This window comes from Phyllobates terribilis, unplaced genomic scaffold, assembly GCF_046119375.1.
Source record: "Phyllobates terribilis strain yellow unplaced genomic scaffold, ASM4611937v1 Scaffold_2__4_contigs__length_985480577, whole genome shotgun sequence".
Taxonomy (NCBI): domain Eukaryota; kingdom Metazoa; phylum Chordata; class Amphibia; order Anura; family Dendrobatidae; genus Phyllobates; species Phyllobates terribilis.
Window position 1 is genome coordinate 879,152,147 of NW_027362762.1, and position 16,404 is coordinate 879,168,550.

At 44.8% G+C, this 16,404-nt stretch overlaps 1 protein-coding gene across 6 annotated transcripts in view; it reads right to left on the reverse strand.

The window, feature by feature from the left end:
* ST3GAL6 (ST3 beta-galactoside alpha-2,3-sialyltransferase 6) overlaps positions 1–16,404 on the reverse strand; it is a 168,946-nt gene that overhangs the window by 19,583 nt on the left and 132,959 nt on the right. For all 6 annotated transcript variants that reach the window (XM_073668151.1, XM_073668141.1, XM_073668152.1 and 3 more), the window contains 3 exons: positions 12,953–13,016; positions 3,527–3,622; positions 792–978 (listed from right to left, as the gene is read on the reverse strand). In XM_073668151.1, the coding sequence (XP_073524252.1) occupies positions 792–978; positions 3,527–3,622; positions 12,953–13,016 (347 nt within the window). The remainder of the gene's footprint in view (positions 1–791; positions 979–3,526; positions 3,623–12,952; positions 13,017–16,404) is intronic.

Here is a 16,404-nt window from a genome sequence, read left to right on the forward strand (position 1 = left end):
GAAGGAAGGAGGGAGGGAAGGAGGGAGGGAAGGAGGGAGGGAAGGAGGGAGGGAAGGAGGGAGGGAAGGAGGGAGGGAAGGAGGGAGGGAAGGAGGGAGGGAAGGAAGGAGGGAAGGAAGGAGGGAAGGAAGGAGGGAGGGAAGGAGGGAGGGAAGGAGGGAGGGAAGGAGGGAGGGAAGGAGGGAGGGAAGGAAGGAGGGAGGAGTGAAGGAAAAAAGGAGGAGGGAAGGGGAGGGGTGAGGGAAGTGGAGGGGTGAGGGAAGTGGAGGGGTGAGGGAAGGAAGGAAGAAGCAGCGAGGGAGGAGGAAAGAGAGGAGGAGGATGAAGAACAAGAACAAAAAGAACAAGAAGAGGAGGAAGAGGAAGAAGACTATATTCATATCTACCGTCAGTCTGCTAGGATCAACATCTGGCGGGGGCGTCACTCAGACAGAATATGAAGGCTGCAGCTGATCAACGGCAGTGGTCACAAGATGACCCTGATCGATGCTGATGCCAGACCGGTGGCATGAGGAGTATCAATCTTTCAAGGACTGATTTCATTAAAAATTGTTTTTTAGAGAATAACTTGTAGCCTTTTGTAAATTATAAGGGTAGGGTCATAAACGGCCAAGCTAAACGTCTAGCACATCCAAAACATTTGCATTTCTTTTTGGTGAATTTGCTCGGCCCAAATTTTGCATACATGTCCTTATGCAAATCAATTCAAAGAGCAAAACTGAAATCCGCATCTACGAAGCAGGCAATACAATCTATTGCAGTCTACAACGCCGTGTCACTACACACTTACCACAGTTCTGTGTAACAGTAATTCTGACAACCATTTGACATCATGAGGCTTGAACATCATAAGCACCACTGTGGTGTTAGGATCATAGTGCAAACTGTCTGAAAAGATAGATTCTGGATAACAAAGGCGGAAAGTAGTCTTTTGTCCAACATCATCTTCATACCCCAGGACAGGGCCGTCATTCATCCTGATAAATAAGATAAAAAAAAGATTTTTATCAATTATTTTATAATATTTTATTATTACTTCCCTATAGGGAATGTGTAATCAGAAATGACCTATTGTGTTAAAAGGGCTCTCCTTCCCTGGTGAAATATTCAGCAAGCGCTGCATTCACCGCTGGGATTCCAGTGGTCGCCATATTACCACAGGTATGGTCAGGTGGTAACTAGAGTCTAAGACGAGTCTCACAATGATCTATCACACATTATCAGGATGCGGAAAGCTGAAATGCTTGTTGAAAATTTGACGGGGTTTGGGGACAACCCCTTTAAACATTTTTTTTCATATCACAATCTGTATTAATTAAATAAAAAAAAAAATAGAATTCTTGCATTTTTCACACACTGGTCACTGGGACTAGTTTAGACATATAATTCATGTTGATCACCGTTTTTGAATGACGGATCTTAGGTTGTGTCACATCTCCCCAGCCTACACAATGACATACTCATTATATGCTTTGTATATAAGACAGGGTCTCAGTCTGTAAATTGTGGCTAAAGTATATGTGGATAACCTGAAGCACTAAGCAGGAGTCAAGAATGGCCTCAGTGGCCAGTGAGAAAATTACATTTCTTTAGATTTCTTTTTGTAAATACCAAATGTTAAATATATAAAAAAAAATTACAAACCTGCCTAAACAGTAAGGTATTTATTGATGACACATTCTTTTTAAACTGCCTAAAACTTATCCCTTTCAATCTTCAAGGCAAAATAAAGGGGTTGTCCCATCATAGAAAACTTTGCTGGAGTAGGTTGGCGTCAGCTGATGATTAAAGGGGTTTTCCATTGAAAACACCTATAACTGATAACTTTATCATCTATAACTTATTGATCAGTGGGAGTCTGCCGGCATAAGGCCTGCACTGATCAGCAGAATGGGAGTGGCCGTACCCATCGAGAATGGGAGTGGCCGTACCCATCGAGAATGGGAGTGGCCGTACCCATCGAGAATGGGAGTGGCCGTACCCATCGAGAATGGGAGTGGCCGTACCCACTTTTGAATTTTAAAAAATAGTTTTAGTCTTTTTCAATTACTTTTCACTTTATTTTTAAGTCCTTCCAGGAGACCAGTCCAGCCTGTGGCTAAATTTCATACATGTACCAAGATGATGGCAATGGGGATGGATGCGATGTGAACACTGAAAAAGTTCAGACTGAAAGTTTTGAACATTTTATCTAAATTATTAACAACTTAAAGAGAATCTGTCATTAGAATCAACCCTCCTAGGCATTCTATAGAGGTATGTAGGTCATGGGAAACTAAATAAAACGATACCTTTTTATGTGTAATCCGATGTCTTATTCCAGAGAAATCCACATTTTTCTTATATGTAAATGAGGTGTTAAGATCTATGGGCCGGACACTGATCTGCATAAGAATCTGCCTCCAGAGATTATTATAAATAAAAGGGGACGTCACCTGTGTGATGTGTAATGGTTCCCAGTGTGATGTGTGATGACCGCTCTCTGCTCTCCTGATCTCACTGCAGAGCTGAGTGTGAATATACCTGACACATCGTCAGGCTCCTCTCAGCTTCCATCTCACAGGCAGACAGGGCTGCAATACAGCAGAACTGTGAGAGCTACAACTGCTAATGTGTGTAATGAGACAAAATTCAGTTCTACTCTTCTGTGTTAGTTACATATATCCCACTGATAAATCCTCTTTTTACAAAACATAAGCTCTGGAGGAAGATTCTCATGCAGATCAATGTCCGGCCCATTGTCCTGAACAGCTAATTTACATATAAGAAAAAAAGTAGACTTCTCTAGAATAAGACATGAGATTGCAGCTATCAAGATATCATTTTATTCAGCTTCCTATGACCTACATGCCCACCCATATAGACAGATTAGGAGGGTTGATCCTCTGAAAGATTCCTTTTAAAAGGGAACCTGTTAGCCGATATATGCTGCTACAGGCAGCATGTATCAGGCACTGGATATATGATTTTAGCCATGATTATTTGAAAAATATACTTTAATAGCAGCCGGGGACCCAGCTGCACAGGACACTAGTCAGAAAGGCGGGTCCTCAGCAAATTCTCCCTGCCAGTTGCCCTTGAGTGACAGGTCTCTCTCTGTGTGTACCGGGAGAGACATGTCAGTCACTGTCAGCGGGAAGGGAGAAGTCGCCGAGGACCCGCCTTTCCAACTATTCTCCCATGCGGCTCGGTCCCTGATGGCTTCAAAAGTAAGTTTTTCTCTAAGACGCCGCAGCGTCAAAGTCAAACATATATGTGGCTGAGATTATACACCAGTGTCTGATACATGCTGTCCATGGTTGGGCTGCATGTATCAGCTGTCAGGTTCCCTTTAAAGTGGTAACTGAAAAATTAAGTTTTCTGTCAGTAGCATGAAAGTAAAGCATATGACAGAGCAAATTACCATCCTCTCATCCATTAAATTAGTTCCAGTTCAGTCCACTAAGACACAATGTAACCCCCCACAAGCCTTCTGCCCACAATTCTGATAATGAGTGCTACAATATGACAGAAGAGTCACTGTACCTTATTATTACATCATAACTATCAATTTTCTTTCCTAGAGTGCTGTTTCGAAGTACGCCACCATTCCCGACAACAACACATTTCTTACAGGAAATACTGGAGAAGAGACAAGACACAGAATTGTTAACGTGTTAATGAGGTAAATTCATATCGAGTGCTGTTAATGTTATCTTATATGCTCAAAGATGAAGGTCAAGGCTCCACATCAACCTTTGGTTGCCCGTAAATTGCGTTAAAGAGGTTATAATTCTGAGCACAGAAACACTGAGGTAATGTAAGCGCCATGAGCCGAGCATTCATGTGTATGGCGAGGTTGAGAGAAGAACGGTCAGCCAACAGCAGTCTACCATGTATGGCCGGGCTCGAGCACTTTTCATTGACATGTGGAAGAAGAAAAGAAAACAAACTAGGTTTGCCTACAGCCATGAAGAGCATCTGCATAGCTTAAATTCACACCTTCCCGACAGACCGATTTTCCATTTTTGCGTTTTTTTTCCTCCCCTTCTTCCAAGAGCCATAACTTTTTTATTATTCCGGCGATATAGCCGTATGAGGGCTTGTTTTTTGTGAGAAGAGTGGTACTTTTGAATGACAGCATCCAATTTACTGACATACTGGGGGAAACAAAATCCAAGTGCAGTAAAATGGCGAGAAAAATGCAATTCTGCACTAGTTATTTGGGGGTTTTGTTGGGCAATGTAATTCTTCAGGCCAGTACGATTACAGATACACCAAACATTAGAAAATTCGCAAAAATCACGGTCTGTTCTGAAATCCAGCCACAGACTGGACATCAACAGAGCACTGTGATGACAGGCCTGGGGGTCTTCAGTAGTACCCAGGCTGTCAAGGCAAGCCATCAGTGTCTCGGAATCGTCGATGGGCGGTTAGAGCAGCGTTTCTCCAGGCCGCGCACTGTAAACGTCACTGTTACTGATTTACAGTGGCATTTAACAGCCACAGGGAGTGCTCTGCTCGCGGGTATAATGCATAATGCAGCCGTCATCTGCCAGGAAAGATGCGTGCTCAGCTCCTGAGCCTGCATCAATGACAAAGAGCTGACAGAACAAACCAGTATTTCCAATGTTGGTAAGGGGTTAAAGGTTTCTTCTCATTTTGAGTCTTCAGGAGCGCAACAGTCCCCTGCCTCCTGGATGGTGCCTGCCGAGGGCACAGCGTGCCTAATGATTGACAGCTTGGACTAGCGGCATGGTCACGCCGCTCTTCTGAAATGCTTGTAGAGCCAACTTTGCTTCTGCAACATGAGCGTAAGGGTGCTTTCACATTGCGTTCCAGCACTCGTTCAGTGGCCGTTGGGGCATACGTCCGATATTCCCCGCAAAACGGGATTCGGACATATGTGCTGATTGGGCCATAGAATATAATGGTGCCAACAGAGCGAATGTGTGTTCTGCAGTTTATCATTTTCGAGCGTGTACGCCTATTGGAGGCAGACACTCAGATGCAGTCTACTATGTCTGCCTCCAGTTGGCATATACAGCCGAAAATGATGCACGACAGAGCGCACGTTCGCTCTGCTGGCACCATTATAGTCTATGGCCCAATCAGTACATATGTCCAAATCCCGTTTTGCGGGGGGTTCGGGAAAGCCCTGAAAAGGCCACCGAACGGGTGCTGGAACACAATGTGAATGCACCCTAACACTGGGACATCGCTAGCACTGCTCTGAAGCGGGCTGAGCGGGTCCAGCAACCCACCACTAAGTTAATACATACTCCTTGAATAGGAGACAGGCCACTTTGAGGTGACCAGAAACTGAAGCAATGAGCAGTAAACTATATTATTAAAAATCCCTCTATTCTTGAGAGCAGAAAGGATTTTTAATAAATTGTAAAGTTGCTTATTTTTACAAACACTTTGCAATTTAAACCGTTAATAAAAATGAGAAAACTCCTTTAATATATACCAACATTACACGCTTAAAAGTGTAGGCCTTTTAACCTGCTTATATTTGTGGCCAAAAACAGGAAATAAACCCAACAGAGAAAAACAAACAGTTTCCTCTTCTTCTAGGTTTTGACAAGTTGTCAGAAACCACAGTGTCGCAGAGCAGCCCCTTGGCGATCTCTGGAGGGGTAGTGCACTCAGCCTGAACAATATTCTGTGAAAAACAGCGGCCCCATGTGGATGCCGTCCCCTGGGTCACACTGTAGACACTCATGAGCCCCCGTCATGGCATCAGTCATGCACAGATGGTGACTGTGAATACTGCCATAGACCTCATTCAGACGGAAGTTTTTGCATACGAGTTCTATCCATATTATTGTTCACATGTCCAAGTTTTATGCAGACAGTGTGTCGGCCACAAAATCACAGACACATTTTTGATCAAAATCACCCATACAAGTGCATGAGTTGATGAAAAATCACTGACGGCACACACTGCCATTCGAATGCTGTCTGTTTTAAACATTTAATAGATGAGAAAAATTTTGCAATTTTTTTTTAACCCATTCACGACATGCTGATTTTCCATTTTTTTCTTTTTTCCTCCCCTTCTTCCAAGAGCCATAACTTTATTTTTCCGCCCACATAGATGTATGAGAGCTTGTTTTTTTGCGGGACGAGTTGTACTTTTAAATGATTCCATTCACTCTACAACATAGTGTACTGGAAAACAGGAAAAAAAATCCTAGTGTGCTGAAATTGCAAAAAAGTGCAATTCCACAATTAATTTTTTATGTTTTTTTTTGTTTACTATGTTCACAACATGGTAAAACTGACCAAGCAATATGATTCTCCAGGTCAGTACGATTACGCAGATAGCAAACATGCATAATTTTTTTTTTGTTTTTTTAAGTGAAGTAAATGCGAAAATTTGTAAAAAAAAATAAATAAATAGATAAATAAATAAATTTGCCTTGGTCGCCATTTTCAGAGACCCATAATGCTTTCATTTTTTGGGATATGGGACCGTGTGAGGGCTTATTTTTTGCTCCCTGAGCTGACGTTTTTACTGATATCATTTTGGGGTAGATACGATGTTTTGATCGGCTCTTACTGCATTATATTGCAATGTTGTAGTGGCCAAAAACCTGTACTAGGTAGAGCTAAAATCATAATCTCTTCTGAACGCCAGCTACAAGTTGGCTTTCACAGGAGGATCGTATGGACAGGCACGGAGGTCTTCAGCAGACCCTCAGCTGTCATGAGAAACCATCGGCATCCCGCGATCACGTCACGAGCGTGCAGATGAGCGCATGGAATGACGCACTCCCCTGCCGGAGCGTCTTGACAGCCGCTGTTAGAGATTGACAGCAAGACTTAACAGATAAAGGCTATGTTCACACACGTTGTGTTTTTTTCTGCTGCAAATCTGCTGCTAACTTTTCTCTGGCAGGAAAACAGCTGCGTAAAAAACACACGTATTTGCTGCATATTTTGTTGCATATTTTTGACCCCCATTACTTCCTATGGGTGAAAAACACCAAGGTTACTTACCGGTAGCCGGTTTTTCCAGAGCCCGTGACAGCACACCTGAGAGGATCCGCCCTTCAAGGACAGGAAACCATCTGAAATAAAAGGGCGGCACCTCTCCCTCGCTTCAGTTGGTTACAGAGCATTGAGAGGACCTCCGTAAAACAGGAGTTATAAACAAAATCCAACACCATATCAAATAGAACCCAACACACGTGCACACCCGAGGGTGAGAGAAAAGGGAGGGGAATATATGGGTGCTGTCATGGGCTCTGGAAAAACCGGCTACCGGTAAGTAACCTTGGTGTTTTCCCTTCCCCCATGACAGCATACCTGAGAGAATTTTGGAGAAAGAAACACCTTAGGGAGGGACCACCGCCTGTAGCACCCTTCTACCAAAGGTCAAGTTAGACAGGCAGGATAGATCCAAACGGTAGTGTTTGAAAAAGGTAGATGGTGACGACCATGTAGCGGCCTTACAGATTTGATCTATCGATACCTCTGCTTTCTCTGCCCAGGAGGTAGCCACAGCCCTGGTGGAGTGAGCCTTGATGCCGTCAGGAATCGGGGTGTTACTTGAAGAGTAAGCTAAACAAATGGCCTCCCTAATCCATCTGGCTATTGTTGCTTTTGTTACCCCATACCCCTTCCTACTCCCCTGGAAGGCTAAGAACAAGGACTGACTACGCCTCCACTGGCTAGTGACTTCCATGTATTGCAACATAGCCCTTCTGACATCAAGATTATGAAACTTCTGTTCCCTTGAGTTCTTTGGGCTGTTACAAAAGGATGGCAGAACAATCTCCTGAGATCTATGAAATTTTAGTGCAACCTTAGGAAGGTAGGCTGGATCAGGTCTCAGAACTATTCTATCCTCAAATATTTGCGTATATGGAGGATTTATGAACAGGGCCTGTAGATCACTTACCCTACGGGCTGATGTTAGAGCTACCAAAATAATAGTTTTGAGCGTTATATATTTTGCTGACAAGCCCTGAACTGGTTCAAAGGGCTCCATGGTTAGTGCGTCAAGTACTAAATTTAGGTCCCATGGAGGAACTTTGGGAATTGAGATTGGCCTAGATCTACCGCAAGATTTAATGAATCTTGTAACCCATTTATTTGCTGCGAGGTTACGGTTATATAACGCACCTAAGGCAGAAACCTGGACCTTAAGTGTACTGGTAGCTAGGCCAAACTCAAACCCTTTCTGTAAAAACTCCAGTATTGAATTAATTGGTGGTTTTTGGCTTAACGGTTTCCCCAGGAACTGCAAAAACTTCCTCCACGTTCTACCATAGATCTTGGTGGTTATAGGTTTCCTACTTAACAGGGTAGACACTAACCCTGATGAAAACCCTTTGCTCCTCAATATTGCCCTCTCAAATTCCATGCTGCTAAGTGGAAACCCTTCACTTGAGAATGGAATACTGGTCCCTGAGCTAGAAGGTCCGGGGTTTCCGGTAGGATCCATGGGTCTGACTGTGACATCATCCTCAACAGGGAGAACCATGGTCTTTTTGGCCAGAAGGGGGCTATGAGTATCACTCTCCCTTGATCCTTCCTGATCTTTCTCACCACTAAAGGTATCATGGCTATTGGTGGAAATGCATAGGCCAGCTTGAAGCTCCAGGAAATTTGGAGAGCATCTATTGCCCAAGGTTTCCCCCTTGTGTCTAGAGAGCAGAATTTCTCCACCTTCCTGTTGTCTTTGTCGGCGAACAGATCTATCTCTGGTAGACCCCACAGCTGTACTATTTGATGGAACACAGTGGGGTTCAGGGCCCATTCCCCTTGCCTCAACTTGTTGAGGCTTAGAAAGTCTGCTTTCGTGTTGTCTATGCCCCGTATGTGTAGCGCCATGAGAGAGAGGAGATTTTTTTCTGCTACTTGAAAAAGCCTGCTTACTGCCTCCAGAAGAGAATAAGATCTTGTTCCCCCCTGGTGGTTTATGTAGACCACAGTGGTTCTGTTGTCCGACATAACCCAGACATGGCGACCCTGGAGTAAAGGGAGGAAGCCTTCTAAAGCATTCCTCACCGCCCATAGCTCTCTTAAATTTGACGACCCCTTTTTTTCCCAGAACGACCAAGGGCCTTGAATCATATGATCTTTCAGGTGAGCACCCCACCCCGCGTTGCTTGCATCGGTCGTGATGATATCTTGTACCGGCGTGCCCCACTGGACCCCCCACCCCCCGAGACAAATTTGACCTGCTTGTCCACTACAAGAGGGCGTTCCTGGTTTGCAAGGAGAGATGAACCTTTCTTTCTGTTTAAATGCCCTCTTAACAACTTTTGTGCTGACAAGATTTCCCACTGAAGGTTTCTTGTGAAACTGGGTCCACTTGACCGCCGGAATGCAAGACGTTAGGGTTCCCAACAGGGACATAGCCTCCCTTAGGGACATAACTGGAGTGTGTATGGCTGCCAACACCACATTCGTGACTTTGTCTATCTTGCTGTCGGGTAAAAGACAAGTCTGACACTCTGAATTTAGTGTAAACCCCAAAAAGGCCTGAATCCTTGCGGGTTCTAGTCTTGATTTCTTGCCATTGATCATCCAGCCCAAGCTCTGCAAGACTGCTATGACCTGATTCAGATGTGAAACGCAGTGTTCCTCTGAATCCCCCACTATAAGGAAGTCGTCCAGATAGGGTATTATGTTTATATTCTGGATGCGGAGAAAGGCTGTTACCTCTGCTATCAGCTTGGTAAATACCCTTGGAGCAATTGACAACCCGAAGGGAAGAGCTTGGAACTGGAAGTGTCTGAGGCTCCCCTGAATGTAAAGAGCAACTCTCAGATACTGTTGATGACCTGGGAAAATCGGGACGTGATAGTATGTGTCTTTGAGATCTATCACTGCCATGAAACAATTGTGGGAAAGAAATTTTATTGTAGAGCTTATTGACTCCATTTTGAACGTACTGTTGCTGACAAACCGGTTGAGGCCCTTTAAATTTATAATAGTCCTGAACGACCCCGTCCGGTTTTCTTATCAAAAAGAAGGGGAATAAAATCCCCTTCCTTTTTGACTGTCCGGCACCTCGCATAGTACCTGCTTGTCCACTAGGCTCAAAATCTCCGATTCCAGGGCCCGCTGTTCTTCTGGGGATTTTCTCACCGGAGTTATCAAAAACGAACCGCCTGGCCGTTGAAAGAATTGAATCCTTAGTCGTTCCCTCACTATGTCGAGGACCCAGTGACTGGAGGAAATTTTTTCCCAGGCACGAAGAAAAAAAGGAGTCTTCCTCCCACCTGTGGCCTGGCGTCATTGTGGAGGTTTCTTGGGGTCAGCGGAGGAACCGCTGTACATGTAACCAGACTCTTTTCTATTCTTAAAGTCCCATTTCCTTTTTTCTCCCGGGAGGCGACCTCTACTAAATTTTCCCCTCCGAAAATAAGTTTTCCTGGCATCCGCCGAAACCCCAGGGAATCTACCCTTTTCTGTCACTTGCTCTTTCAAGGACCTCGTCCAATTTTTTTTCCAAAAAGAAATTGGCCGTCACAGGGGATAGAGCACAGTCTAGCTTTTGATTGCAAGTCCCCAGGGCATCCTTTAAGCCACAGAGCTCGTCTAGCCGCGTTCGATAACCCAGCCGACCTAGCTGCCAGTTTCACTGAGTCAGCGGAGCTATCTGCTAGGAAGGCAGCTGTACCATGTAGCAGGGGTAGACTGTTTAATATTTTCTCCCTTGAGGTCTTTTTATTTTTTAGCTGATCTTCCAGCTGCCGTAACCATACCATAAGGGAACGAGCTGTACATGTTCCAGCAATGGCCGGCTTAAGACCCCCTGCTGCGGATTCCCAGGCATGTTATAAAAAGGAATCCGCCTTCTTGTCTAAGGGGTCTCTAAGCACCCCCGAATCCTCAAGAGGAAGTGCCGATCTTTTTGAAGACCTAGAGACTGCCGCGTCGATTCTCGGCACCTTGTCCCAGACCTCCGAGTCTTTTAGATCAAAGAGATACCTTCTCTTTGAAGATGAAGGCAAGGCCCCCACTTTCTCAGGCTTCTTCCATTCTCTATTAATGAGAGCCTGGACTCTAGCATTCACTGGGAAGGTAAGTTTTTTCTTTTCCTCCAACCCCGCAAACATGATATCCTCTAGGGACTTAATGGGCTTATCTTCTTTCAACCCCATAGTGGTCCTGACGGCCTTCACCAATTTGTCTTCTACTGGAAAACACGGTCTCCCCTCCCTATCGCTGTCTGAAGAGGATGAGGATAAGGACCCACTATGGCCCTGTCCCTTCGACAACACGGAGGAACCAGAGTCAGGGGAAAGATCAGAAATTATTTTTTCCTTTTCTTCAGGAGTGCTTTAAGGGAGCCCTCTACCTCCGATCTGATGACCGATCTGAGGCTAGCTGCCAAATCCGGGGTTCCCTCACAAATGGTTTTTTGAACGCAGCCCGCGCAGAGCTCCTTCTGCCAGTCTATCGCTAGAGGGCACTTGCAAATAGCGCATTCTCTGTTCCGCTTCTTGGCGGTTACCTTCCTGGGTTCCTCCTGGTGATTTAAACACACAGTAGGGCCCGTTAGCAATATATATAGTGACATTCACGAAGATCACTCACCCCGCCATTGCATATACCGGAATTGGAGGTTTTTTCAGGATACGCGATACATCCTTCCTGGAGACCGAGGAGTCCTGAGATGCTTTACCCCTCTGACTCGGACCACCACTGCTCCTCCTACTGGACCCTCTGGACCGGCGAGCAGATGAAGATGGCGATGCAGGCGGTGGCGACTGTGGCTGTGGCGACAGCTGCTGTTGCTCCATGTCCGACATGTTGGTGAGCAACCTCCTGACCTCAGGTGCTCCCTTTTATGGGAGACTGGATGAGGTCACCACCTGCTGGTCCCAGCGGTCTCCATCTGGTATCCAAACCCCTCCCCCTAACCGCCATCCACCTCCTACAATAGTCGCCAGCGCTTTCGTGATGTCGGCCAGCATTATGCAGGGCGCCGCCATCTTTTTTACGGCGCCGCCCCCAATGTCATCAGGGCACGCCCCTACCCAGTGTGCCCCGCACCGCAACGTCAGAGGCACGTGACCGGTCACATGGGCGGCCGGGGGAGGGCGGCGTGGCGGTGTCCGGAAGTCCAGGACCTCTGCACCGCCTGCGCCAGCACGTGCGACAGGTCCCCGGGGAACCTTCGGACGGCTCTTCCAGCACCTGAAGGCCGGCGCCACGGACTACAGCCCGCTCTTCCAGCACCGGGACAGGCCTTGGTAAGTGTTCTTCCTATGGCAGCCGCCTGATATTCCATGAGGCTTCCTATCAAGGACAGGAAACCAACTGAAGCGAGGGAGAGGTGCCGACCCTTTAATTTCAGATGGTTTCCTGTCCTTGAAGGGCGGATCCTCTCTCAGGTGTGCTGTCATGGGGGAAGGGAAAAAAACAGCAAATACGCAGCAAAAATGCAGGTGCGTTTTCTGCTGCAGAAACGCTGAAAGAAGTGACATGCTCTATTTTCCAAAAAAGCAAGCAAGGCAGAAAATACGCAGCAAACAAAAAGCAACGTGTGAACAGAGAATTCTGGTTTCTCATAGACTTTGCTGGTACTGCAAGACGCAGCTGAAAATGTGCATAAAAATCTTCAGCAAAATAAGCAGCAAAACACAACGGTTGTGAACATACCGTAACAGCCGCAAGCGGATCTCTGCTCCATTCGCGGCTGTTAACGGCACATGATGGCTGATTAAATCAGCCATCGTCTTCCAGGAAAGATGTGGGCTCAGCGTGTGAGCCAGCATCAAAGTCAGGAACAGGACAGGACGTACGACATAGGATGTACATGTATGACGTATGTCATGGAAGAGTTATTATGAGAAAATCACTGACTAAGCACTGACAAAACACTCGTGACACTTGGTCGGTGCTTTTATGTAGGAGAAAAATCACTGACATCTGAATGAGGCCTTAGAAACACTTTCAATAAACCAAATGCGGAGCCCGTCTCCATGTGATGCCACTTACTTCCTGATCTCATCCGGGAGGTCACATTTTGGAAGCTTCTTCATTGCCACATCGAAATATCTTTCTGTTGAAACACAAAAAGAAAAATGAAAATTTCTGCTGCTCATAGTAACCCACAAAAGCGTATTTTACTATACAGCATTGGTCTGTGCTGGGTTTACACGCTCTTATTCTGACATAACAGTGATTTTACATCTCCCTCTACACACAGCAATCTTCTATCTACTATTTTGATAATTTATAATCTTACACAAATCATCGGCTGCAACCAAGATGGTCTGAGAGCGCAAGATTTTTCAGGTTGAAGGGTTAAAAATGTCATGTATTCCATGTAAAGGCCGGGCGCCAAGCACTTGTTGTGCAAACTGCATAGTATAAAACACTGAAAGTAAAGATTACACAAGAACCACAGGACGGATTTCATCAACCAAGGTATCATATTAATCAGTGTAATGTCGCCCACCTGACAGTGTATGTCGTTTACTGAGCACAATCCTGCGCTTTAAGCATAGTTTGGACAGCTGAGAAAAAAGTTGCTGTAAATTGCTCCAGCTGCCAAGTTAGTAGTTCAGGTTCCACTAAATCAGAGCCTTGTGGACCTCCACCTACCTGCCAGAATCATTGCCGTCTTTTCTGATTAGTAGGCCCACAGTAATGTAATCGTTGCGGTGTGATGCACACATGACGTCACACCAGGTTTTCTTATCAGAAGAGGCTCTGGGGATGTCAGCAGGTGAGTCACAGGGCTCTGGTGGCCACATGCAGGCCGCTATGCCATTGTCAGTGGCAACCAGCCATTTGGCCACAGATATGCTTGTCTGTGCCTAGTGACTGCTCACACGTATTTTGTAGGTCAGAAAAACGAGGAATGGAGGAATGGCACATAGCACTGAAGCAGGAATGGATAATTACCAATGATGCACTGTGGTCATCTTTGGGACTCCCATATATTGGCAGAATGGGGGACTCCTATCCCCTCTGTAGAACACACCAAAAAAGAGGAAATGGAGAGGTAGACATGCACAAATCCAACGCTCTTCAGTGTAAGTTTATGTGCCTAGTTATGTTTCTCCTTGTGGAGAGTGACATACCAGCCCTGGAATGCCAATGTAAGGAGACAATCGCCGTGCAATGCTCCTCTGGGAAATTAAATATGCAAATTGCCTCTTCAGAGAGGAAGAGGACTAGAACTCTAGATTGCCATACGGTGGAAGCAACAATCCTAACAAGTCAGTATTCACCCTTGCAATACCCTGAAACACCATGTCTGCAAATTGAGATTCTGTTTTGGCTTTTATCCCAAGTCATATTGCAAGTCTTGTTAAAGGGTCAATAGTGACTTGTAGGATTGCTGCTTCCAACGGGTGGCGCTATAGAGTTCTAGTCCTCTTCCTCTCTGAAGAGGCAATTTGCATATGTGACTAGTTAAACACATGGCTGTCTCATGTAAACCACATTGGAAATAACAGTATGCATACAAAGGATCTTCCTTTCCAAAGAGTGGATGGGGAAGAAGATGGCCGACATTCTGCTGATCAGTAGGACAACTGGAAAAACATTTAATGTGACAACATTTTAGATGGTAATTTCCCCTTTCAGTTTTATTGCTTAGTGGAATGGGTTCAATCTAAATGTGGCCCTCAGACCACAAATTATTGTTGTTTTTTTTGGGTCCTGCAGTTCCAATACGATATTTCCATCCAGATGATTTCCTGATGGAAAACTCTAACATACCGTATATGCATTTGATCACTCGTACATCGTAAAGTATACAGGTTATGCAAGTTACGCTCTATAATAATAAAGCAATCTACTGTGCTGTTCATTGTGGTCTCCCTGGATGGATGTTTGACTTTGTTGGTATAATGGGAGCATTCAAGATATTTATTTATTTTACTCACTTATGTAGAGCCATTAATTCCACAGAGCATTAGAGACATCATCATCACTGTCCCCATTGGGGCTCACAATCTAGATTCGCTCTCAGTATGTTTTTGGAATGTGGGAGGAAACCGGAGAACCCAGAGGAAACCCATGCAAACATGGGGAGAGCATACAAACTCCTTGCAGATGATGTCCTTGGTGGGATTTGACCCCAGCGCTGCAAGGCAGCAGTGCTAACCACTGAGCCACCGTGCTGCCTGATATCAGCTGGCACCATGCCCCTGGATCAGGTAAATTAGATCATTTTTTTTCTATAGAGGACCCAACTCTCTCCTTCTATCTGTTTCTTAAAGCTGGCAATATTATATTTTGACTGTTTAAAAATATTTTTGTACTAATATGTAAAAATTGAATGAAGATTTAACCATAGTGTATAGGCAACAAATAATTCTTCATTCTGCACAATATAGTGTTAGAAAAAAAGAGAAACAATAGAAACAGGTGAAAGTGAATAGCTGGTGGTTTGTGCCAAATATGAATCACATTGTCCATGAAACAAATGCACACACAGACCACGGTTTGCTCAAGGATCAACTGGGAAAGTCACAATGCAATGTGCTGTATTGTGTATACCTTTCATAATGGGACTTTACTGGCTTTATAGAGACTATTTAAGACCCTTTTATCTATGGCGGTATCAGACCAGAGATAAGCAGTATGTCAACAGTCAATGTTTATTATTCAACGTTCAGCTCCATATATTCATGTTCATGGTTTTACCTTAGTTTCTGTACAGAAATAATAATTGAAGTTGCCGGTGGCCGTCAATAACCGGAATAATCTTATCTTTGGCCTCATAAAAGGTCAAGGTGACAGAGCACAAAGAAAACATTTCTCTTAAGTGTTTGAGGATGTGTCATTAAATTAGGGCAAACTCTATTCTTGCGTGAGTTTCCACCGAACAATGAGTCACTTTCATTCACGTGATAGCATTTTATGGAATAACGACTTCCTAGGGAGTACGTACATGGAACAACGACTTCCTAGGAGTACATACATGGAACAACGACTTCCTAGGAGTACATACATGGAACAACGACTTCCTAGGAGTACATACATGGAACAATGACTTGCTAGGGAGTACATACATGGAACAATGACTTCCTAGGGAGTACGTACATGGAACAACGACTTCCTAGGAGTACATACATGGAACAACGACTTCCTAGGGAGTACATACATGGAACAACGACTTCCTAGGAGTACATACATTCAATAACGCCTTCCTAGGAGTACATACATGGAACAACGACTTCCTAGGAGTACATACATGGAACAACAACTTCCTAGGGAGTACATACATGGAACAATGACTTCCTAGGGAGTACATACATGGAACAACGACTTCCTAGGAGTACATACATTCAATAACGCCTTCCTAGGAGTACATACATGGAACAACGACTTCCTAGGAGTACATACATGGAACAACAACTTCCTAGGGAGTACATACATGGAACAACGACTTCCTAGGAGTACATACATGGAACAATGACTTCCTAGGGAGT